General features: G+C 34.5%; 4 protein-coding genes, 1 long non-coding RNA gene and 1 pseudogene across 12 annotated transcripts in view; all 6 read left to right on the top strand.

Moving 5' to 3' along the window:
- Window positions 1-2008, top strand: part of LOC124440976 — a 34783-nt gene extending 32775 nt beyond the window's left edge. Inside the window, exons 1-3 of one of the 2 annotated variants that reach the window (XM_046991404.1) lie at window positions 3-334; window positions 464-715; window positions 777-2008. In XM_046991404.1, the coding sequence (XP_046847360.1) occupies window positions 118-334; window positions 464-715; window positions 777-1015 (708 nt within the window). In that variant the 5' untranslated portion in view covers window positions 3-117 and the 3' untranslated portion in view covers window positions 1016-2008. Of the gene's footprint in view, window positions 1-2; window positions 335-463; window positions 716-776 lie in introns of those variants that run through there. The other variant, XM_046991405.1, reaches the window with a different exon arrangement.
- A 908-nt stretch (window positions 2009-2916) lies between these two features.
- Window positions 2917-4604, top strand: LOC124440989. 3 transcript variants are annotated; one of them, XR_006946840.1, is made up of 5 exons: window positions 2917-3052; window positions 3299-3344; window positions 3409-3545; window positions 3677-3823; window positions 4587-4604. It is a non-coding gene; the product is annotated as an uncharacterized LOC124440989 (long non-coding RNA). The 3 variants fall into 3 exon arrangements; XR_006946838.1 differs by lacking the exon at window positions 4587-4604 and adding an exon at window positions 4209-4224; XR_006946839.1 differs by lacking the exon at window positions 4587-4604 and adding an exon at window positions 4122-4131.
- Window positions 4605-4626: 22 nt separating this feature from the next.
- On the top strand, window positions 4627-7087 carry LOC124443431 (sorting nexin-29-like). The gene is made up of 8 exons (XM_046993924.1): window positions 4627-4704; window positions 4860-4992; window positions 5306-5427; window positions 5544-5628; window positions 5796-5866; window positions 5931-5995; window positions 6118-6210; window positions 6770-7087. Exons 2-8 carry the CDS (start codon window positions 4973-4975, stop codon window positions 7085-7087), a joined length of 774 nt encoding a protein of 257 aa, XP_046849880.1. The 5' UTR covers window positions 4627-4704; window positions 4860-4972.
- Window positions 7081-8146, top strand: LOC124440982. 4 transcript variants are annotated; one of them, XM_046991412.1, is made up of 5 exons: window positions 7081-7255; window positions 7342-7492; window positions 7605-7644; window positions 7947-8010; window positions 8101-8146. In XM_046991412.1, the coding sequence occupies exons 1-5, from the start codon at window positions 7101-7103 to the stop codon at window positions 8129-8131; spliced, it is 441 nt and encodes a 146-aa protein (XP_046847368.1). In that variant the 5' UTR covers window positions 7081-7100; the 3' UTR covers window positions 8132-8146. The 4 variants fall into 4 exon arrangements, with proteins under 4 accessions (XP_046847368.1, XP_046847370.1, XP_046847371.1 ...); XM_046991414.1 differs by having other exon boundaries at window positions 7342-7475; window positions 8101-8139; XM_046991415.1 differs by having other exon boundaries at window positions 7342-7475; window positions 7950-8124.
- Window positions 8147-8302: 156 nt separating this feature from the next.
- On the top strand, window positions 8303-11215 carry LOC124440974 (sorting nexin-29-like). 2 transcript variants are annotated; one of them, XM_046991399.1, is made up of 8 exons: window positions 8303-8381; window positions 8453-8516; window positions 8583-8622; window positions 8957-9073; window positions 9237-9386; window positions 9885-9959; window positions 10045-10250; window positions 10996-11215. In XM_046991399.1, exons 1-8 carry the CDS (start codon window positions 8372-8374, stop codon window positions 11069-11071), a joined length of 738 nt encoding a protein of 245 aa, XP_046847355.1. In that variant the 5' UTR covers window positions 8303-8371; the 3' UTR covers window positions 11072-11215. The 2 variants fall into 2 exon arrangements, with proteins under 2 accessions (XP_046847355.1, XP_046847356.1); XM_046991400.1 differs by lacking the exon at window positions 9885-9959.
- Window positions 11216-18374: 7159 nt separating this feature from the next.
- On the top strand, window positions 18375-20142 carry LOC124443429 (annotated as a pseudogene).
- Window positions 20143-20905: the final 763 nt, after the last annotated feature.

The raw sequence follows: 20905 nt of genomic DNA, 5'->3' as shown, positions 1-20905 counted from the left end.
AATAGACGTCACCTCCCGTATTTCCACTGTCATTACGTATTCATATTTCCAGCTGAAGGGCAGGTAAATAGATTATATCATAAGCGTGATTGCCCTTCATGTGTTCTTTATTCAAATATGCCGGATTGCTGTTCAGTTTTTACTTGCTCTAATCGAGCTAATCGAGAAAAGGATAAAGGCTATTATAGGATACCGAAAGGAATTCTCCATAAAGGGGAAACATTAAAAAAACTAACAAAAAGACGTCGTGAAAAGTGGCTCAGAAACCTTTCATTGTCCTCGAAAGGTATCGAAAGCCCCCATGCTCGCGTAAATGGTGAACATTTTGTTAAAGGTGCGTAGACGAACTTTGTGATTCAATATTAAAAGCAATTGCGAAAGAGTTTGAACTGAAGCGCCTTGCAAAATGTCTATAGACTCTATGAATATAATTGTTTACATTCATAATTTTTTTGTTTCCAAGGTCGTCCAAGCAATGTCTACGACGAACACGACGTTGATTGGGCTCCTACACTTAAATTGGGTCACCAGAAATTAAAACCTATTCGTGAAAGTGCCATTAAAAGAAACGATCGGAACAAAAAGCGATACCTTAAACGACGCCATTCCGAAGCAGCCGTTGCCCTCCTTGATTTACAAAAGCTGGCTCGACTGGAGTCTAACGTCCATCAAGAACATGAACACCCAGGAGAAAATAACTTATATTTACAACAAAGTAAAAGTATATTTATATTTGCTTTTCGAAAAACTTTGTAATCATAGTTTTGCTTCAATAGAGTCAAATATCAACCATGCTGAATGCCAGACTGAAAGACAGGTTCAATATGTAGAGTGCCAAACAGACCTAACAGTCAACTATTTAAAGTCAATGGAAGAAGACATAAAGAGATGCAACGAGGAAATATGCACACTTAAAGAGAAAGCCCTTGAAGCACTAATCAGTAGAAGAAGCTTTGAAAAGGATAATGACAAGACCAAGTTTTACACTGGGCTGCCAAACTTCCTGGTACTATAACAAGTTTTCAATCTTTGTGAACCCTTTATAACACATACGACAAGATCTTCTTCGGGAAAGTTTGAGCAAATACTTTTGGTTCTGATGAGATTGAAATTAAATCTTCTACTACAGGATTTAGCTTACAGGTTTGGAGTATCATGCTCCACAGCATCAAGAATTTTTCACAAAATTGTTACCATCATGCATCAAAGACTCCAGTTTCTTGTGGAGTGGCCAAGCAGAGAAACATTGTGGGCAACTATGCCTATGGATTTTAGAAAGTCCTTTGGATGCAAAGTTGCTGTTGTACTAGACTGCTTTGAAGTTTTCATTGAGCGACCATCAAATTTATTAGCTCGTTCCCAAACATGGTCTAATTATAAACATCATAATACTGTAAAATTTTTGATCGGAATTGCTACACAAGGAGTTGTGACCTTCATCTCAAGTGCTTGGGGAGGAAGAGTGAGTGACAAACAATTAACTGAAGCTATTTTGGACAATTTATTACCTGGAGATGTTGTTCTTGCTGATAGAGGTTTTAACATTGAGGAGAGTGTTGGGCTTTATTGTGCTTCATTGAAAACACCAGCATTTACAAAAGGGAAAACACAGTTATCACCATATGAAGTGGAAGAGACCTGAAAAATTGCAAATATAAGAATACATGTTGAAAGGGTGATAGGACTGGTTCGTAGAAAGTACCAAGTTCTTCAAAGTGGTGCTCTTCTGATAGAGTACATGTACAAAAAACCTGGCAAAGTACAATCAGTAATTGATAAGATAGCAGTCATATGTTGTGCTTTAACTAATTTATCTCAATCTGTAGTCCCTGTGGAGTAAAACAATAGTCCCTAAAATTGAAAACTTTGAGAGCAACATGGAAGAAACATCTCCATCTATTTTATTAATAAACATCTTCATCTGTTTAACTAAAACTTTTGATATATTTATTGCTACTTGATGGCTAGAGCAATGTTTGTTATAAATATAATGCCATCTTTAAGTTTAGATATATCATATGAAATTGGAAGGGTGGGAAGTGAGTAGAGGCTTTGAAAAATGCTGCCCGAGGACTTCGGGTAGTATGCAATTCCTAAAAATTACTTACTCTCGCAAAAACAAGACAATTGCTGTTGTCCATTACACGTCTTGATTTTACTTCATGGACCCAACCACAAACAAAAAAGTTGTAAGCTTCAAGACTTTTATATTCTTTCATTTGTTTCTTCGTATAAAATGAAGCTTGAACGACCAAATAATTTGAAATGTCAGGAAACTGCAAGTTAGGGAAATTGTTATGATCGGTTAAAAAGTCACTCTTTTTTAGAGAATATGGATCCAGTCCATCACATAAAAGCTTCTCTTGGTATCTTGACTTTGCCTTTAGTTGAAGAGATAAAAGTACTCGGATACTAAATTTTTCGTTGTTGCTGTTGACTTAGTTATAGTAGCATTGGCCGCCATCTTAGTTGTTTAGCCCTTCACTTGAAATCCGTAAACACATTTTGAAGCAATTTAGTATCCGAGTACTTTTTATCTCTTCAACCAAAGGCAAAGTCAAGATACCAAGAGAAGCCTTCCTTATGTGATGGACTGGATCCGTATTCTCTAAAAAACAGTGACTTTTTAACCGATTACGTTGTCTATTCTGTGACGACAGTATCACTGTTCAAGATACATTGAAATTTGATGAAAAATAGGACAACTTCTTACAAAGTTTCATTTTATCGTTAGAAATTACAATATTTAAGCAGCTTTGAGGCAATCGTTTGCTTTCTCAGTAAAACAATGCCGAAAATGATTTCCGACAACTTGGTATTAATTGTCATCGGGTCGTCGGTATGGTCGTCGGTAACAAACAATGATGACGTTTCTACCTTTGACTGATGGAAACATGCAAACTAGTCAATATTCAACATGGCGTTTGAACGAATTAATTTTATTCCTCGTGTCATTGAAGATAACCCAAACGGCTGGGTTCCTACCTCTGTTTCAGATGCATTTAAAGGAATACCTTATCATCCATTCTCTAAAGGAGATAAACTTGGAAAGGTAAAATATTTTATGTTTCATAAGAAATTCCTTGCTATCAATGTCTACCACTCTGACCTTCAGTTGTTCTTATATTTTTGTGTCACGTGGTGAAATTTATAATCATATTTTACTAGCTATTATTGTAAAACATTGTTATGTAGTCATCATTAAAAACCACTCTACACTTTTAAGAGAATAAAATATTATTTCTTGTATTGACTGTATAAATATAGGTCTTATAACATACATTTTCATTTTATGTAGGTTTCTGATTGGTCAAGTACAGCCTATCAAGATGGTTGATACCAAAGTTTGTATTCTGTCTAGACTTCACTATTTTCATGCAGTTTAATCATATTGTTTTACTTCTATAGATAAATACTTAAATCAATTTGGTGGTGGTAATCAATATGCATATTATCACGAAGAAGATGAATCAACTTTCCATCTTGTTGACACAAGTCGATCACAAAAGCCTGTTTACATGCGCAATAGGAACAAATTCAATCAGGTACAATAGAAACTTTTCTATACTTTTAAGTCTCAAAATAAAATCACTTCTTTATCATATTTGTAAATTTCTTCATCTAAATTACTCCTTTTCATATGAACAACAATAACATAAAATTTTTTATTTTTTAGAGGAATAATCGACGTGATAAAGAGCATCAAATGCAATGTCAGCAAGCTGGGATGCAGAATTTGCTGAAGATTTGTGACAACAGACTCCATTGTAAATTACAAAAACAATTTGCCAACAGAAACAACTGGCAAGAATGAAGAAATCAGGTTTTAAATAAACTTAGTTGAGGGAGGGGAGGGAGGGTAAGTTTTAAGGTGCAACCTCAGTGAAGAAAGTGAACAAAAGAATTGTGATAGTGTGTTACATGTATGTAAACTTTGAACTCCAAAGGATACATTATAAATTTATAGTAATTATGCGACTTGCATAAGATATTTTTGTACACAAACGGATGTACCTCAACCATGAACACCTCAGAGGATACATAATAAATATATAGTAACAAGACTGGTACACTTATGGATATACTGTAATTTTATATCTATATATTTAACTTATATGTAGACTCCTCAGAATAAATATATAGTAACATGACTGGTACACTTATGGATATACTGTAATTTTATATCTATATATTTAACTTATATGTAGACTCCTCAGAGGATACATAATAAATATATAGTAACATGACAGGTACACTTATGGATATACTGTAATTTTATATCTATATATTTAACTTATATGTAGACTCCTCAGAGGATACATAATAAATATATAGTAACATGACAGGTACACTTATGGATATACTGTAATTTTATATCTATATATTTAACTTATATGTAGACTCCTCAGGATACAATAAATATATAGTAACATGACTGGTACACTAATGGATATATTGTAATTTTATATCTATATATTTAACTTATATGTAGACTCCTCAGAGGATACATAATAAATATATAAACATGACAGGTACACTTATGGATATACTGTAATTTTATATCTATATATTTAACTTATATGTAGACTCCTCAGAGGATACGTGCATCTGTGATGGTTCGGAAGAGTGGAAGGTTATTGAAGAAATGGATTTTCCAAGATTATCAAAATTGAGTCTACCAAATGTTCTTGATCCAGATGATTTGTATGTTGTATCAGAATTCACTGTTGTATAAAACCTTCTTTGAATTTGCTAAACAAATGAAAGCAATTTTAACATCTATTCTGAATAGATACTAATGAATATCTTGTTTTTATGTGTTTATGATGATCTCTCCATTTCTGTGCTTTGTTAAATAGGGTAAAATGTGGTGAACTGGAATATTATGACAAGGCTTATGATCGTGTCAACATTAAGAATGAAGTCCCACTTGCCTTGCAAAACAGGATTTTCCATAAAGTCACAATGACTGATGATCCTGTTATCAGAAATGTAAGAAAACTTTACTTGCTTTCATTGAATTAAATGACTTGTATAACCATCATAATGTTAACCACCAATGTTAACCACCAATGTTAACCACCAGTTATTAACCACCAGTTATTAACCACCTATCATGACCAGTTATTAACCACCTTACAGAATCTCTTGTCTTTGTGAGCAATGGAACATTGTTCTTCAATTTGGCATTAAATCCACAAAAAAGTAAATTCTTTAAGGTATCTTCATCATTCCTCTCTCAATTCAGTCAATTTAAAAGCCATTCTTAAATAATTTGTTTTCATCATTACTATGTTCATTAAAGGCAGGTGTTAATGAGATCTGAAGGTCAATCTGTGTTCTGGCTATTTATCAAGGAACATCTTAACTCTAGTGAAATAAAGACATATAATTCTTTACATAATGTAATGACAGATGTTGGTAGAGGTTGGTCAAGTTGTTGGTTTCTAAATGATTCCAGGAATGTTTGTGGGTAAAACCTTTTTGTATGCCATGAATTTGTTCTGACATTTTTCTTTCTATTTTTGATGTTTATTTGACAGCTCAAGCATGGCTTAGGTCTAGTTTAAACGAGCAATCACTGGAGAAATATCTTCATAGCTTCATTGGGCATAAACAATTGCTTTTGTAAGTTTGATTTAAGTAACATTTAAGAAAGAAAGATCAATCTTGGCTTGATAAGCTATATGATTATCATAACCAATGTATAATGCGATATAGTAATGCAATTTTCTTTTAACGGTAAGCTGTTGATGTCAGAATAATTATATGATGTGTAATTGTTTTAATTTCAGTCAGTATTATGAGCAAGATGCATTATTATTGGATGATGAACGATCTAGTATGTTACCAATGATGGCTGCTGGTAAGAATAAACTTGTTTATATTTCTATAATGGATTTTTTATCATTCCATGTTTCTTCTTTAAGGCTTAAGTTCAATTCTTTTTGCAATTGACATTGACAAAGCTGAGTTTAACTCTATTACTGTACAGGTATGCTGGAATGCTATTGATATTGTTTGAAAATGAATCTTTGCAAATAGAAATGGATAGTAAAAAAGTGGAAGCTATGAATGTACTTTTCTTTAACTACTTGAATTTAATTTAATTTTTAGATTCCGGGCAATATCAGCCAAGCAGTTTCTCGTCCAACATCAATATGGGCTGTACCATCACCAATGTATGCAACGTCAGGAGTTCTTGGTGAAGTTTGTTAAATACAATATTTTAAGAAAATAAAGATTTGATCGGAATTTCATTTTTCTCCCCTGATCAAAAATATCCCTTTTATCCCTAATTATCCCTACCACTCATCTCATATATCGCTAAACTTATCATTCCTTAACCACACATGTCATTTATTCCTTGTAATCCCCCAACCATGCGTTCTCCTTAACCTTTATTATCCCATAATTACATGTCTTCATTTATCCCTTAACTATACCTGTTGTTTATTCATCCCTTATCATCCCTTATCATCCCTTAACCGCGCGTCCTCATTTATTCTTTATCATACTTGAACAATGCGTAGTCATTAATTTTTAACTTTTATCTTTCTTTTGTGTTTCAGGAAAAGAAAAGAAAAAACGTAAAAAAAAGAAAGCAAACATTGCTCAAATTGAAAATGTTGAATTCAAAGAGACGGAAAAAGGAACTTCTACTGTCAGTTCTCATGATAGTTTTTCCACAACAACGACTGCTCACGATAGTGCCACGAGTTTCACCCGAGCGGCATACGATATATTACAACGTAATACTGATTCTCAGGTACATGCTCGTGGTAACCATGCTTTCACTAAAAGGCCTGACGATTTTCTTGAAATGCCAAAGAACTCTCAGTTGGCTTATTGTTCGAATTCTGAGAATTCAAGTCTTTCTTCCACAATGGCGAAAACCAACGTTGAGAACAAGGAGAATGAAACAGATGAACAAGTGGCTCGATTAACAAAGAAAAGCCAGGAAGTTCTGCATCTTAAAGACGAGTTTAAAACTGCGAATGATTTGAAAAAAAATCATTCTTTGACAACATCTTTGCAATCAGGGCATTACACTGACTCATCGCTCTTGTCGGAGGAAGAAGTGTGAGCCTCTTGTTGATATGAACAGCGGTGTATCTCTAATTCCCGTAGTTTGCCCCGATGACGATAAAGGAGTTAGGAGTCTAGCTATGTCAGATGAAAATGAGCGATTTACTGTTGCACCTGAGACGTCGCGACATTTAGTTCATTCAATAAATGATTCGCCCGTTTCAAGGTTAGAAGATACTTCATTATTTTATCGACAAGAATGTCTAACGAGTTCACCATTTTAACTGAGGTGGTAATTTATGTTGTTTTCAGTATTTACACTGATGAAGACGTCGAGAATGATGCAAGTTTAGCAATTGGAGCAACTGTTGCAGCGATATGTGCCACACGTGATGGTAGCATAGAAATTAATGATTACTCAGGATCGTCATTGGTCAGAACCATGGGTGATGGTTGTATGAATGTTAGTTAATTATGAAATGCTTTTATCTTTTTGGGGAGGGAGGGTAGAAAGCCATGTGTAAATATCTTTGTTATATTTAGTTCGTTATATTTGGTATGTTTTCGTTCTTTAGCCATCAGAGGAATATCCATCAGGCAAAGAAATGACTTCAGGTTTGTGTGTTTTTTCTATTCATGTATTTAAATGGTTTTTATTTCTTATATCTTTTGAAAAATGTTTTCGGAACGGAGAGGCACTTTTGCCTCAGGTTCTCAAACTATAAATGGGCTATTAGCAGGTAGAGTTAGTTTTAAATATAGAAATATTTAGTGCAATTGGATTTTACTATTTGTATCGTAGTTGCTTTGCTTGTTTGGAGACATCCGTCAAATTTCATCATGTGAACTGAATATTTGTATGTGTGAATAATTATAATTTCATGAATATCAATAAATACGTGGTTTTATTGTTGAAGAGGAATTAAAACAGGCGATTGTATCGATGATGTTAAGAAAAGATGAAGTTGAAGAACGTAACAGGTTGTATTATCGTCCTTCGTTTAATATTAACATTCCATTCGAATATACACTATTTTGCCCTGATTTTTCCTTCGATCATCTTTCCTGTAGATCGTTACAACAACATTTGGAAAAGAGATGATGAAGTCAGCTTCTCTTCGTCTTCAATTAGAAGATTTAAAAGAGATATGTCGTCGAAAAATGAAGAAAATTGCGTCGCTCTTAACGGCTTAAAAGGTTAGGACATTGAGAACTCTGCATTTCCGTTAATCAAAGATGTCTGTTGACCTGTTCGTTTTTGCTCTTTAGTGAAAATGATTTGCTCAAACACCAACTAAAGAAATACGTAGGTGCTGTTCAATCGTTGAAAAGAAATGACATTATGGAAGAAGGTTTACTAGAGGGATAGTTTATCTTTAAAATAGATGTAGAAGTCTAAGATATTCGATAATCTTTTGTGTAGTTCCAGAAAATGGAAGACTTTCTTCTATCATTCTTTCTTCGGAATCTGACGTCGACGAAGTGAGGTATTTACCGTAAATTTGTAGCAAAAGTGAAACAACGGCGTTGAATTTCGTTCCCTTTTCTTGTAGAAAGGAAGAAAACAAAGATTTTGAGCGGAAGTTGATCCAAGTAAGATTTCCATTAAACCATAAAACTTTTACAAAACGAAACATTTGCCTTAAAAGGTCTTCAGGTATCATGTGCTACATGAAGATGAGCCGAAATTTATCTGATAGAAAATGTTTTTATACGATGCACACTATGACTTTAAGAAATATCTAATACAAGAAGATATTTTAACTTATGAAAACTGAGGATAAATAACTGAAATGAAATCGTGATATATGTTTAAAAAAACTCGCCATTCTGACTGATTTCGCGTTTCTTGTTCATCTCTGGGGAATTTCATGGTGATGACGTCATGGCGTAAGTTGTGATGAAATGTTGTTTATCATGTTTAAAGGTCGCTGATATGCATGGCGAACTTATTGAACTCAATGAAAGACTACAAAAAATGTTGAATGCTCGTGAATGTCAGCTAAGAAAATTGAAAGAAGAGCTTGTCAATCTTAGAGGACCGGTATGTTCAGTAAAGACCCGTGTGTTCATTATAGTACAATAGATGTACAATATTGATCTGAATGTACAATATGAACTGTTTGGTATGAACATGAAGAGCAGTAAATATTCTTTTCATTTTCTAAATATTTCTACATAAAACTACGTATCTTCGTATGTTCTAGCTTCCTCAGGACAATAATCATGATGAATGTTTATATTTGACGGAGTTTGGTCCAAATTTCATGTCTGTCAATACTCGTCCTTTAATTAACATTTGGATTCCATCTGTTTTTGTACAAGGAAAGTCTCCAAACATTCACCATTCTTATCAGGTATAATTTTTCCATATATTTATCTCTAAAAACGTAAATAACTCTTCCGATGTGATGTTGATGGTTATCTGGACTAGGTTAGGGATAACTAGGGATAAATACATCACCCTTGAGAAAAGTGTTTGTGGTCATCGTATTTAAAAGATCATGTCGTAGTTTTAATTTTCTGCTCAAATATTTTACTTTTCATATGTATATGTTTAGTGGTGTTGAGAAAAAATCATAAAACTACCGATTCATCCTGACAAGCCTGTTTCGTGACTGCTCACTCTTCAGGGGATTTTCCTTTAATCACGAAACAGGCTTGTCGGGATGAAACTGTAGTTTTGTGATTTTTTCTCAACACCACTAAACATATTTACGCTCTGCTCTCGGGCATCGAGCACTGTTTTATACGGAGAGTCATCAAATATAAACTTCCTATATATATGTATATTATCTGCTGAGGGGTCCAGTTATTGTCGTCAATAAAGAATTTAACATTGTTTACTTTACAAGGTTTATATCCGTATCAAAGACGATGAATGGAATGTTTACAAAAGATACTCGGATTTTTATGCCCTACATAAGAAGGTTTTTAATAAACATCAGTATTTTAATTTTTAATCATATTGTTTTGCCGTAATGTACAATCCCTTCCTTTTCCTTTTATGCACAGACAAGCAAGCAGTTTAAACCTGTTGCACAATTCACGTTTCCCGCGAAGAAAATTATTGGAAATCGTGACGTCAATTTTGTGGAAACACGTCGAAAACAATTGGAAAATTACTTGAGAAAATTGATCAATTATAGTCTGGGTGCTGTTCCAGAGTTAGGTGAAAATCCTTGCAAGAGTTCTTTGTTCAAATACTTTCCATTTTTCATGTGAGTAAACACGTGATCTTTTCATGTGAGTAAACACGTGATCTTTTTCATGTGATTAAACACGTGATCTTTTTCATGTGAGTAAACACGTGATCTTTTTCATGTGAGTAAACACGTGATCTTTTTCATGTGAGTAAACACGTGATCTTGTATGAGTGTAATTTATTGTTCAATATACAGAATATTAAACGATTTTTCAGTGTTAATGTTTGTAAGGCAAGAATAGACAGAAAAAATTGAAAGTCAAAACAAGAACATAAAGCAATCAAGCGCATGCGCTGATTGGTCTATAGCTGTGTTTTCATTAGCTTGTGCAAACCGATCTGAGCTCAACAAATCAAATCAATCAAAGAGAATTCGCAAATCAATCATGAATACATTTTAGAGGAAAAATTAAAACGTTTGTTTTAAATTTGTCTGTTTCGCATTATTGATATTTTTAAAAGATATTTTCTGTTTGCACTGGCTTATGCAAACCTCGGAGACGTTTGTGAGAACTCTTGAGCATGTGCAACACTCTACCTTCGGTTTCGGGCTTGCACTGATCTGCTCTCGAGTTCTTCTAAAGGTCTCCTCGGTTTGCATAAGCCCGTGCAAACACAGTAAAAATCTTTTATTTCGTAATAATACAACACAAAGAACTCAAACTTTGGCTTGTTTTAGAAAGAAAATCAAAATGCTACTACCTATTATTTCATGAATAGTTTATCAATTTTTCTCTAAACTTTCAGCAAATATTTTACAGGCAAACTTCAACGGTATCATCTGTTTCAACGACGACAACGACAAAACAAACTGTTCCTTCTACACATAATGGTTAAAAGGTAAAACTTGTAGGATGTCTGTCGAAAAAAAACAGAGCATAGAAATTGTATAAGTTATATTGTATATATATAACATACGTATAGTTCAGTATATATAAATATAATATGTCTACAAAGTAGAAGAATTTCCTGATGCATCAACTTCAACGACTCTTTATTGTATGTGTTGTATACAGATATAATTTGTCAGTATTTGCTACTATATAATAGTACATCATACTGGGTTTTAACAAGTTAAAACATAATATTTAACATGAAATGAAAACAATCGTATATTAAATACATCACACGAAACCTACTATGCTATTAAATGTTGTGCTATCTCAGCACGATTTGATCAATTTACATATCCCGCGTCACCCAGCTCTTGCTGGCGAATGTTTATACGACTTGACACGTGACCAATTTTGATCAATACGTCATATGACTTTTTGCCGATCTTTCCCGCGCTATGTGTAAAGAGATTTCTTGCTGAAACAATCTTTATCGTAAGTATTACGTAAAATATTTCATTTGTAAGTTTCAAAGTATTACAGTGAGTAATATAACCTTTTTATTTCAGAGAAGAAGCGTAACGCATACAGTCGTTATTGTAAGTATTGTACAAAATTTCTAAGAATAGGATTTACTACTTCCTACATGTATGTATTGTAATATGAAGATGTCTTCAGCTAAAGACGAAACGTTATTGTTGATAAAATTATATACCCATGGCCATATTAAAAGTTTTATGATGGGCAATTATATTTATACTAAGAATTCGCTTTCCGCCTTGCAAATCCATTTTCACAATATTTTATAACATCACAACAAGTTAAACCTGTTGAATACATGATTCTTTCTTTGAAGCTGTTGCAAAAAGTCGTTTCCAAACTCGAAAAAACGAAAATGGCCGTTGAAGAGTTACGTTTTTTTTACAAAAATTTATATCAGTTTTACCCTAAAATATCAGCTGCTTCTTCCTCACTCAAACTTTATACTTCATTCCTCATTCATTTTTCGAAGCTGTCGGGAAAAGTCTTTCAAGAAGTCAGAAAAGATGTTGACGAAGAAACATGGCATTGCCGAAGTTTTTGTTGTACATGGTGGTTTTTTTACCGGAGGTTTAACAATTGCTGGTTTATCAAAGATCTTTACGTTAAATACATGATTACTTTTTGCTAAGCTCTTTGAAAAAGTCGTTCAAGAACTCAGAAAAGACGTTAACAAAATGACGACCGTTACAGAATGGCATTGCGGAAATTTTCGTTGCACAATGTCGGCTTTCTCTTGGCGAATTGTTGCCTCCAATATTAACTGCTTTTTTGTCCATCGTTTCTATCTTTACTGTTTACTGAAATAACTGCCAAAAGTTTTTGTAAGAACATGTTACATGTTACATGTTCGTTCAATGAATCCCGGTCTATCGGACTCATATAAATAGTCCCTAAAACTAAAGGTAAGTTTATGAAAGTAATCAACTGCATACATTGCCGTCGACTATAGTCTTTGCATTTTTACACACTTTCACACCAAAGAAAATAGTCTTTCATTTTACACACTTTCACATTGTCGCATGGAGATTGAAAATTCTTTAAAAGGGACAACATATAATGCCGGCTAATAGTTGAACAATAAAATAAAAAAAATACGTTGTAATAATAATTTTCTATCCGGTTCACTCTTTTGATGTGTGCAAAAGTAGTTGGTCAGCCTTCGTTTACCATACCATTGAAGACCTAACAACCTGGAACATTGTTAGCTACGTTGATGCAAGCACAAAATATTTTCCTCCATTGAAAATGTAATGCGATAGTGAGGTTAGCACAGTGATTGGGTTTCGAAATTTTAACAGTAGTTTAATTGCCAAACGTCGTTTTTATGTACACCTGATAGAATGCTAATTAAAAGAGATCAAATGTTAATGCAATAAATACAATAAGAAAATGAGATGAAGATAACAATCTAGAGCAGGGGTTCTTAACCTGGGGTCCATGAACCCCTAAGGGGTCCATGATGGTGCTTTAAGGGGTCCGCAAATCCAAATAAGAATATCTACAGTAGGCTACGTATTTCTATTGACCGATTAGAACCTAAAAAAGCAACATCGTTTAATGATCGTTCGAAATATATGCTCACAAATCTTTGGACGGAATAATGACCAACAAAAGGTTAAGAACCCCTGACTTATTGGTTACTGCACTGTATTTTTTGATTCTTTATGGTTTTGTAATTGTTGTATAACTTAATTGACTCGGTAATTGATTTATTATTCATTATTATTCGTTGAATTATTAATTTGCTTCTGTTTGGTCTGCAAATTTCTGGACTATATTACTAAGTTAATTAAAAGCTAATTTTGACAATTGCGATGTGTTTCTTCTAAAGGGGTCCAAAGCTTTCATTAGAATGTTTTGGGGGTCCGTGACCAACAAAAGGTTAAGAACCCCTGATCTAGAGGGTTTATCAAATCATTTTTGACATCAGTGGACCTTTAGAATTTGCATGATTCAGCTGTAGTTGTTCCCCAAGGAGACTTAAATGTTTGGGATTTGCTATTTGCTGTAGCTGAAGTATACGTTTTTATTTATATTGTATTAAATTGCATTTACCTCTCTATGGGGATTAATTGCCTCTAAGTGATGAATCATGCAAATTCTAAATTTCACAATGTACAATTGACGACACACCTGGTAAATGACCAATCAGAATACAACACGTTCGTGAAACTTGGGCCATAGTCTAAGACTAAGAACGTGCCATTTGAACGTGAAAGTCTGTAGTTGCACGAAGAATAGTTAGCCGAAGTCGAAATTATTCCACGGTGAAATATCTCTTGGAGTGCTTTGAAAAATGTTCAGGTAAATGTCTTGTTTCAAGTTTTTTGCATTGAGTAAACATTGAATTGGGACACTACATGTGATGTTCATTAATGCAAAGTGCAGTGTGGCCTTCCATAAAGTTTCCGTCTTAGTAACTTTTGTTTCCTCTATGCTTGATTTTAGACATGGACATTCTTCTCTTAAACGACAATTAGTCATCAAATGAGATTGAGAAACAACGAACAAATGTTGGTGTATTTACCATGATCGTAGACTCCACAATTAAAGAAAGTGGTTATTGTTCACAGCGGTAGAAGAGAATTGTGGCTGTTGTCGACCAGTTCCTCGACGCTCATCTAAACATAAGAACAAAATACAATTCTGTAATTTGGTTGAAATTCTTCTTCCCTTGAGCTACATTACTAGTGAATAAAATGTTCAATGTAAGTATGTTATCAATGTTTTTTATTTATGGAAGTATAGTAGTGTGAACTGACATTGGCTTCAATTGTCCTATGTAGAAACCTTCTGATCAAGAATGGACAATATACGCACTTTAATGAAATCCTCTGAACAATGATCAAGAATGAACAGCATACTTTAATGAAGTGCTCTGAAGAATGCTCAAGAATGAACAATTTACTTTATTGAAGACCTCTGTACGATGATCAAGAATGGGCAGTATACTTTAACGAGTCCTCTGAAGAATGATCAAGAATGAACAATATACTTTAATGAACTCTTCTGAACGCTGATCAAGAATGAACAATATACTTTGATGAAATTGAAAAATACGTGACTTCTAATGCCCTAAAGACCATCTATACAAAGAATGCAAACGCTAAACACTCTTCTGGAGCAATGCATCCATCAGCCTAACGCCTGTTTCCATGGAAAAGTCAAAATTATGACCTTTTCTAAAACATTTTCCTGGGAGTTTTCCTGCTAACATCACGACTGGTCAATCAATCACAATGATGGATAAAACCACGCCGCTATCAAATGCCCAAATTTCAACATTATTTAATTGAAAATTTTGTAATAAAACATGGAATTTCTTTAACATGAAAATAAAACCTAAAATCCTAATTTTCCGACTGGCTGTCGATATTACCGATTTAATGCCGTAGACGACATGCACAGTTGCAAGAAATGGCCAATCTTGTTTCTGTGCTTGCCGTCGTCGACATAAAAGCGGTGATGTTTGTCAGGTAGCCTGAAAATTGGATACGATTGTTTCACCATCAACGTTCTGAATTTTCAAAAATTATTTTGGGCTTTTTGTGGCTGTCCTTGCTCAACATCCGATCGTTTCATCTTCACAATTGGCATGAGATTTGTCATTCATCGTAGTCTGTCGTCGAACTGCCAAGGATTCGTCGAAAACCGTAAGTGTAATAATAATAAACCTTTTATTTAGTTAGGCCTGTTAACAGGTCAAATCTCTAATATAATTCGGGCAATAGCCACAACAAATCCTGGTGTTCAGTATATTCCACTGTAAGGCTATTTTTTAATGCAGGAATGCAAATATATATATTTAAAGAAATTTACATCTGCATTTTCAAAAATAGTCTTGATTAAGAGGTAATAAAAGTGTTCTTTTGGTTAAAATAATCCAATAGTGTTTATCGGTGCTGCTTTAATTCTTTTAAAATTTGTGTCTTAGTAAGCGTGAATTTGTATCAACTATTTAAGTCTGTGACTGGCATGCAACAATTGTGTTGTTCTATATAATTTACCTTCGAAAACCTCTGTGTGAATATACTGCTTTAAGGAGCTACGCATGATCGCAGCGGTTGTTGCCTCGCAGAAGGATAGGCAGGACCATAGCTTAGAATCGGAAATGCAAGTGAAGTTTGGCCCAAGGAAGGCAACTTCAACTTGGGGTTAGTGGGTACAAATGGTACCTTAGCGTAGAGGATGCAAATAGCATCTGTAAGAAGACCTTTGAAGACTGGATCAAGCGAGCAAGGCCTATTGAAGACCAAGGGAAGATCGTGGTTTTGGTGGAAAGAAAAATATCTCTCCCTAGTACGGTAAGAGCATGCAGTCGTTGTAGTTGGCCAATTTCATGAACGGCTTTCTACATTGACTATTAAGGCACTCCTGCATGGATCCCCTATAATGCATGAGTAGTTCAACCCACCCCGGTTGGAGGTCGCCCGTAGGTGCAACATGCACTAGGTTGTTAAGTTAAGGGCATGATGGGTTACCTCCTTCAAGGGCATTCCTTTCAGGGCGGAATTCCGGTGCCATGCGCAGGTAGGAAGTTTAGATAGCTTAGGCATGCGCTGTAGTTGCAGCGGATAGTTGCTACGCTTAGATAATGAGTATGGGGTTAGAACCTTTAAAATTTAAAGGATGAACTCCACTATCAAGAGAAATGACTAAATTTTCAAAATCTTTCGAAGGAAACTTTAATCTTGTCAGTCATTTTCAAATCGACAAATTGAAACTCAAATAGTCTTCAGTTTGTCAAGACATTTACAGTTTAGGAGCGGCGTGGCAATTACTGTAAATGTAAAAATGGATATGTTGTTTTCTTATTAAGAAAACTTCATTCCTGGGAATTTCGATGCGGCAAGCCACAGCAAAAACAGGCATAAAAAATGTTTAGTACACCAGGTCTAAGTATGCGGAATGGCTTCATATTAACCAAACTAACACGAAACATAGTTTTAATAAAAGCACATTGTTTGTTTTCTTTGATGGTTACCATGAAGACAAACCGCAGACGTTGTCACATATGATACAAAATAGTTACACGATGGTTTCCATGTTCACCATTCGCGTTGCTATGTAGTCATCTATGTGATAATTGTCAAACTAAAACATAACTTAAATCAAGCGCTGCCGGTTGTTTGGTTAAACCATCCACGGTCCCTCGGTAACCAAACTTAACGTGTGCTTCTTCAAGTGTTCTAAATTGTTTCAAAAAATATTAAATTTCGTCTGTCTGCTTAAAATATTTTGAAGTACATTTATCTAATCCATGTCATGCAGCGCTTGCTCCAACTTTAAGCGTTAGTGGCACCGGGCGCGCAAAGCACTGAATGAAACGGTGCAAAATAGGGACTGCTAAGGTGGCGCTAGGTGCGACTGATTCGGATGTGGATTAGATAAGAAAAACACACGTTAAAAGAAATTCCCATCCAAATTACACAATTTTCTCCTCCAAAGTAGAAAATTGTCGAGTTCGCTGATCGGTTTACGTGCGGTAAAACTAAAATGTGGCGGTTTGTACGCAAGTTGTTTGTACGTTAAAAATGGCGAATTGTATCCACAACTAAAATACTTGAAAGATTTTTGGACTTGAAGGTGTCTTTTGAGAAATTGACGGTTTTTTCTTTTTTTTGGTATATGCATCGTTGCAAAGTTAAGTAAAGACTTTTGTTTCTAAGGGTCCCCCGGGGCTGAAATCCCTAATGGTTTTTTCCTCTTCAGTATTCTCCAAATTCTCGTGCCGTTGTGTTCGGTTTTGGTTTATACCGTTCAGGTTTTTCCATTAGGGATTTTTTATTTCGGTTAAGTCTTCAAAAAAAACAGTGACCTTGGTGTGGGACTAAACTTGTACTACTTGTCATATAAAACCATGGAACAAAAAGAAATGCAATTTGAAGGCTATGGATGCTAAGCTGAGCGAACCTAGGGTCTATCAGCTAAAATTTACAGCCATCTTCACTTTCGTTAAAAAAACAGCGTCATGTTTAAGCAATTCTGCATTTTAGAACAGTTTGGGTGATTTCAGTTTAATCATTTTTTATATTTATTTACTTAACACTTATTGTAAATGTGAAAGTTAAACTTGCATGTATTTGGGGCGTAAAGTTGGATATTTAAGCATTTTAATGCTAAACCGGCATTATAAAAAAGCTGATAATTGTTTATTGTTTGTGACTTTAAATTGTGAAGTGTAATTGAACGACAAAGATCTTGACCTGTTTTCGTCTATTACGATCAAGCAATAACTTACCAAATTTGAGCTTCAAAAGTTCTACAAAGATCAAATTTTGGAACTATAAAATATTCAAAATATGTTCAATAGCCAAAATCGTCTGAACTTTCCAAGAAAAAAAACAGCCCAACTGGGGTATCTTCAAAGAGCGTAAAATTTAGTCTTTGGGTTCGATTCCCAATACACTGTTTTTTAGTATATGTGCAATCAAATGTCAAGTTTGGATTAAATCCGTGTCGGATAATCCATGATATAAGAAAGGAACTTTTAAATTTTAAACAATCTTTGCAAGAAGCAACATGTTAATCAGATTGAGGATCATGGAATCGGGTAAAGATTAAGGATTACAAAATAACAGTCCCAGTCTCCCAACGCTCTCGTCTAAATCTAAACAATAGTATGAAACAATATTGAAACAAAGCAAAGAAAAGATTTTACGTTTTATTAGTTGACTAAGTTGAGGGAAGCTTAGTACTTTCCCCGTGTTTCAAAAATTCATTAAACTACGGTGAAGTAAACATATTAAAATGGCTCTTGAAAATACGGTCGAATTATCCGAGAAATACGAAGCAGTTATGGTTCTCAGTGGAGTGGGGATGCTCTAGGTTATAAGAATGGTTTGTGGGAATTCTGTTACAGTGGTACTCAAATTCATGAAGAACTAGAAAACTCGGAGGACTTGATAAAATTGACATTAAAGGATGGAGGGTTAGTGACGACACTGTACTACACATTGCTACAGCAGAAGCGTTGGTTTCTGAATGGACAACAACGGAAGAGTTATTGAGCATTATGGCTACAAAGTACAAGAAGACATGTGCTGAGGATATGTGGGAAAGAGCTCCTGGGCAGACCACAACAAAGGCATGTTTCATGTTACGACCTCTTGAGGAAAAAGGTTACATTATACCATTTAATGAACGAGGTGGCGGATGTGGTGCAGCTATGAGATCCATGTGTATAGGTTTGATGTTTCCTTGTGAAGATCAAATTGAAATGTTAATTGAAATTGCTGTTGAAAGTGGAAGGATGACTCATAATCACCCCACAGGTATTCACCTTTCATAATAAAGCAACGATTTCAGATCATGTATCAATTATCAAGTCACTAATGTCTAGTGTTTTGTCTATCAACAAGTGTTGCTTTGTATAAAGTTTGCTAGGTTTTCCTGTTATCTGCATTGCTTTTCATTTTAACAAACCTTTATAGTAATTTAGCTTTTCAATCCTTTTGCTTTTCTTAGATGTTTTATCTTCAACTCTTCCTTCGATTACTTACTTGATCAAGCCATTACCATGAATGTTTCATATCCTTTTATCTAATATCAATTTATAAATGAAATAAAAGAAGGTTGACCTTAGGTTTGCATAAGTCTATGCAATCCATCATTTTCTAGAACCACATCTCAAATGCCTCCATCTTTCTAACATTGCTCACTTTAAATGACCATATCTTTGATCCATCCCTTTTATCGCTTTTCCACATTTCCAAATTTCAGTCTTCTAAAAACTGTTTGAATTGCCATTGCTGTTTTGCTTCAATATCTTCACTACTACAGCCATTCAATCCATGATCCATATCAAAATGCTGCTATTATGTAAATAGGGTCATCATAATGTAAGTGACCTAAAATTAGCAATCTTTAAAGATAATGATTTTAATTATAGGTTATCTTGGGGCTGTTACTGCAGCTTTATTTACAGCCTATGCTATACAGAAGATGGCTCCAAAAATGGGAGCAGGACTTTTAAGTGTTTTACCCAAAGTTTGGGAATACATTGAGAAGGTTGGTCGTGATGTAGAAGAAAACAAGAAATCTTGGGGCTACTTTAAAATAGTTGGGAGTCATATCTTGAACTACGGGATTAATGAATGGAACCAGTGAACCAAAGTTTCCAGTGACATATAACATACCTGAACGTGATGCTTTTTATAAATCTGTCAGTTATGCAGGTTGGGGTGGGTCCAGTGGTCATGATGCACCAATGATTGCTTACGATGCTTTGATGATGGCAAAAGATTCCTGGTTTCAATTGTGTTCTTGTTCTATGTTTCATGGTGGAGATAGTGACAGCACAGGAATATTGGCTGCAGCATGGTGGGGTGGTATGTATGGTATGAAAGGTGTACCCTTGAAATTATAGGAACCTGGAATATGGTCATAGGCTTATGGAACTGGGTAAAAAATTACTGAATGTATCAAAGAATATGAACAACTAACAGGATAGTATTTATTTAACAAAATTCTGTCATCCCAATATACTTTAGTATGTTTGTAAATCATACAATAAAAATTACTACTTGGTTATAACATAAAAGCAAATTACTTTAGAAATAAAGTCTAAAGAAGAATGTCAGATTCAGGGCATGGGCAGTTCTAAGTTCTACTTAGGATGATTCCTGGGCTGTAGAGTAAGTTTATTGACTAGATGTCAGGGAAACTATATATATAGACAAGGATCATTACATCTTTAGGTTCATTTTACCTCACAAAATGCAAATTGCAAACGTTTTATTCACTACCAAAAATACCTTCTGAGGGAGAGGGGAGCTGACTTGGCAGGTGGAAGCCTTGCTCCTACGGTCTATATGTTAAAAATAGGCTTAACATAATTTAGAATGTACAATTTTCTTTAAAACACGTAGCTACCAAAGTGTAACTGTAAAGCTTTGTCATATTCCATAGTTTCATAAAACAACACACTTAGATTTTTTAAAAGACTTAACGACAACAACCTGACTAGTTCCTGACGTTTTTTTGCGAATTTCGTGCAGCTCTATAGCTTTATCGTAGTTTCCAGTTTTTTTTAAACACCAAACCAAGATTGTTTAAAGACGTAGCGACATCAACATGATTTGGACCTAACGATTGTTTTCGAATTTCCAGAGCTTTTTCATAAAATTCTATAGCTTTGTCGTAGTTTCCAGTATCATTATACACATTGCCAAGATTGTTTAAAAACGCAGCGACATCAACATGATTTGGACCTAACGATTGTTTTCGAATTTCCAGAGCTTTTTCATAAAGCTCTATAGCTTTATCGTAGTTTCCAGTTTTTTTAAACACAACA

This window comes from Xenia sp. Carnegie-2017, unplaced genomic scaffold (genome assembly GCF_021976095.1).
Source record: "Xenia sp. Carnegie-2017 unplaced genomic scaffold, XeniaSp_v1 HiC_scaffold_20, whole genome shotgun sequence".
In the NCBI taxonomy this organism is placed as follows: Eukaryota; Metazoa; Cnidaria; class Anthozoa; order Malacalcyonacea; family Xeniidae; genus Xenia; species Xenia sp. Carnegie-2017.
This window is presented reverse-complemented; position numbering and strand designations above follow the sequence as displayed.

Coding starts and splice junctions, on each gene's coding strand:
- LOC124443431 (XM_046993924.1), top strand. CDS start 4,973: ATGATCCTGTTATCAGAAAT. Junction 5,428..5,543: donor AATGACAGATGTTGGTAGAG/GTTGGTCAAGTT, acceptor TTTATTTGACAG/CTCAAGCATGGCTTAGGTCT. Junction 5,629..5,795: donor GGGCATAAACAATTGCTTTT/GTAAGTTTGATT, acceptor TTTTAATTTCAG/TCAGTATTATGAGCAAGATG.
- LOC124440982 (XM_046991412.1), top strand. CDS start 7,101: ATGAACAGCGGTGTATCTCTAATTCCCGTAGTTTGCCCCGATGACGAT. Junction 7,256..7,341: donor AATGATTCGCCCGTTTCAAG/GTTAGAAGATAC, acceptor TGTTGTTTTCAG/TATTTACACTGATGAAGACG. Junction 8,011..8,100: donor GAAGTTGAAGAACGTAACAG/GTTGTATTATCG, acceptor TCTTTCCTGTAG/ATCGTTACAACAACATTTGG.
- LOC124440974 (XM_046991399.1), top strand. Junction 9,074..9,236: donor TTGTCAATCTTAGAGGACCG/GTATGTTCAGTA, acceptor CGTATGTTCTAG/CTTCCTCAGGACAATAATCA. Junction 9,387..9,884: donor ACATTCACCATTCTTATCAG/GTATAATTTTTC, acceptor TTACTTTACAAG/GTTTATATCCGTATCAAAGA.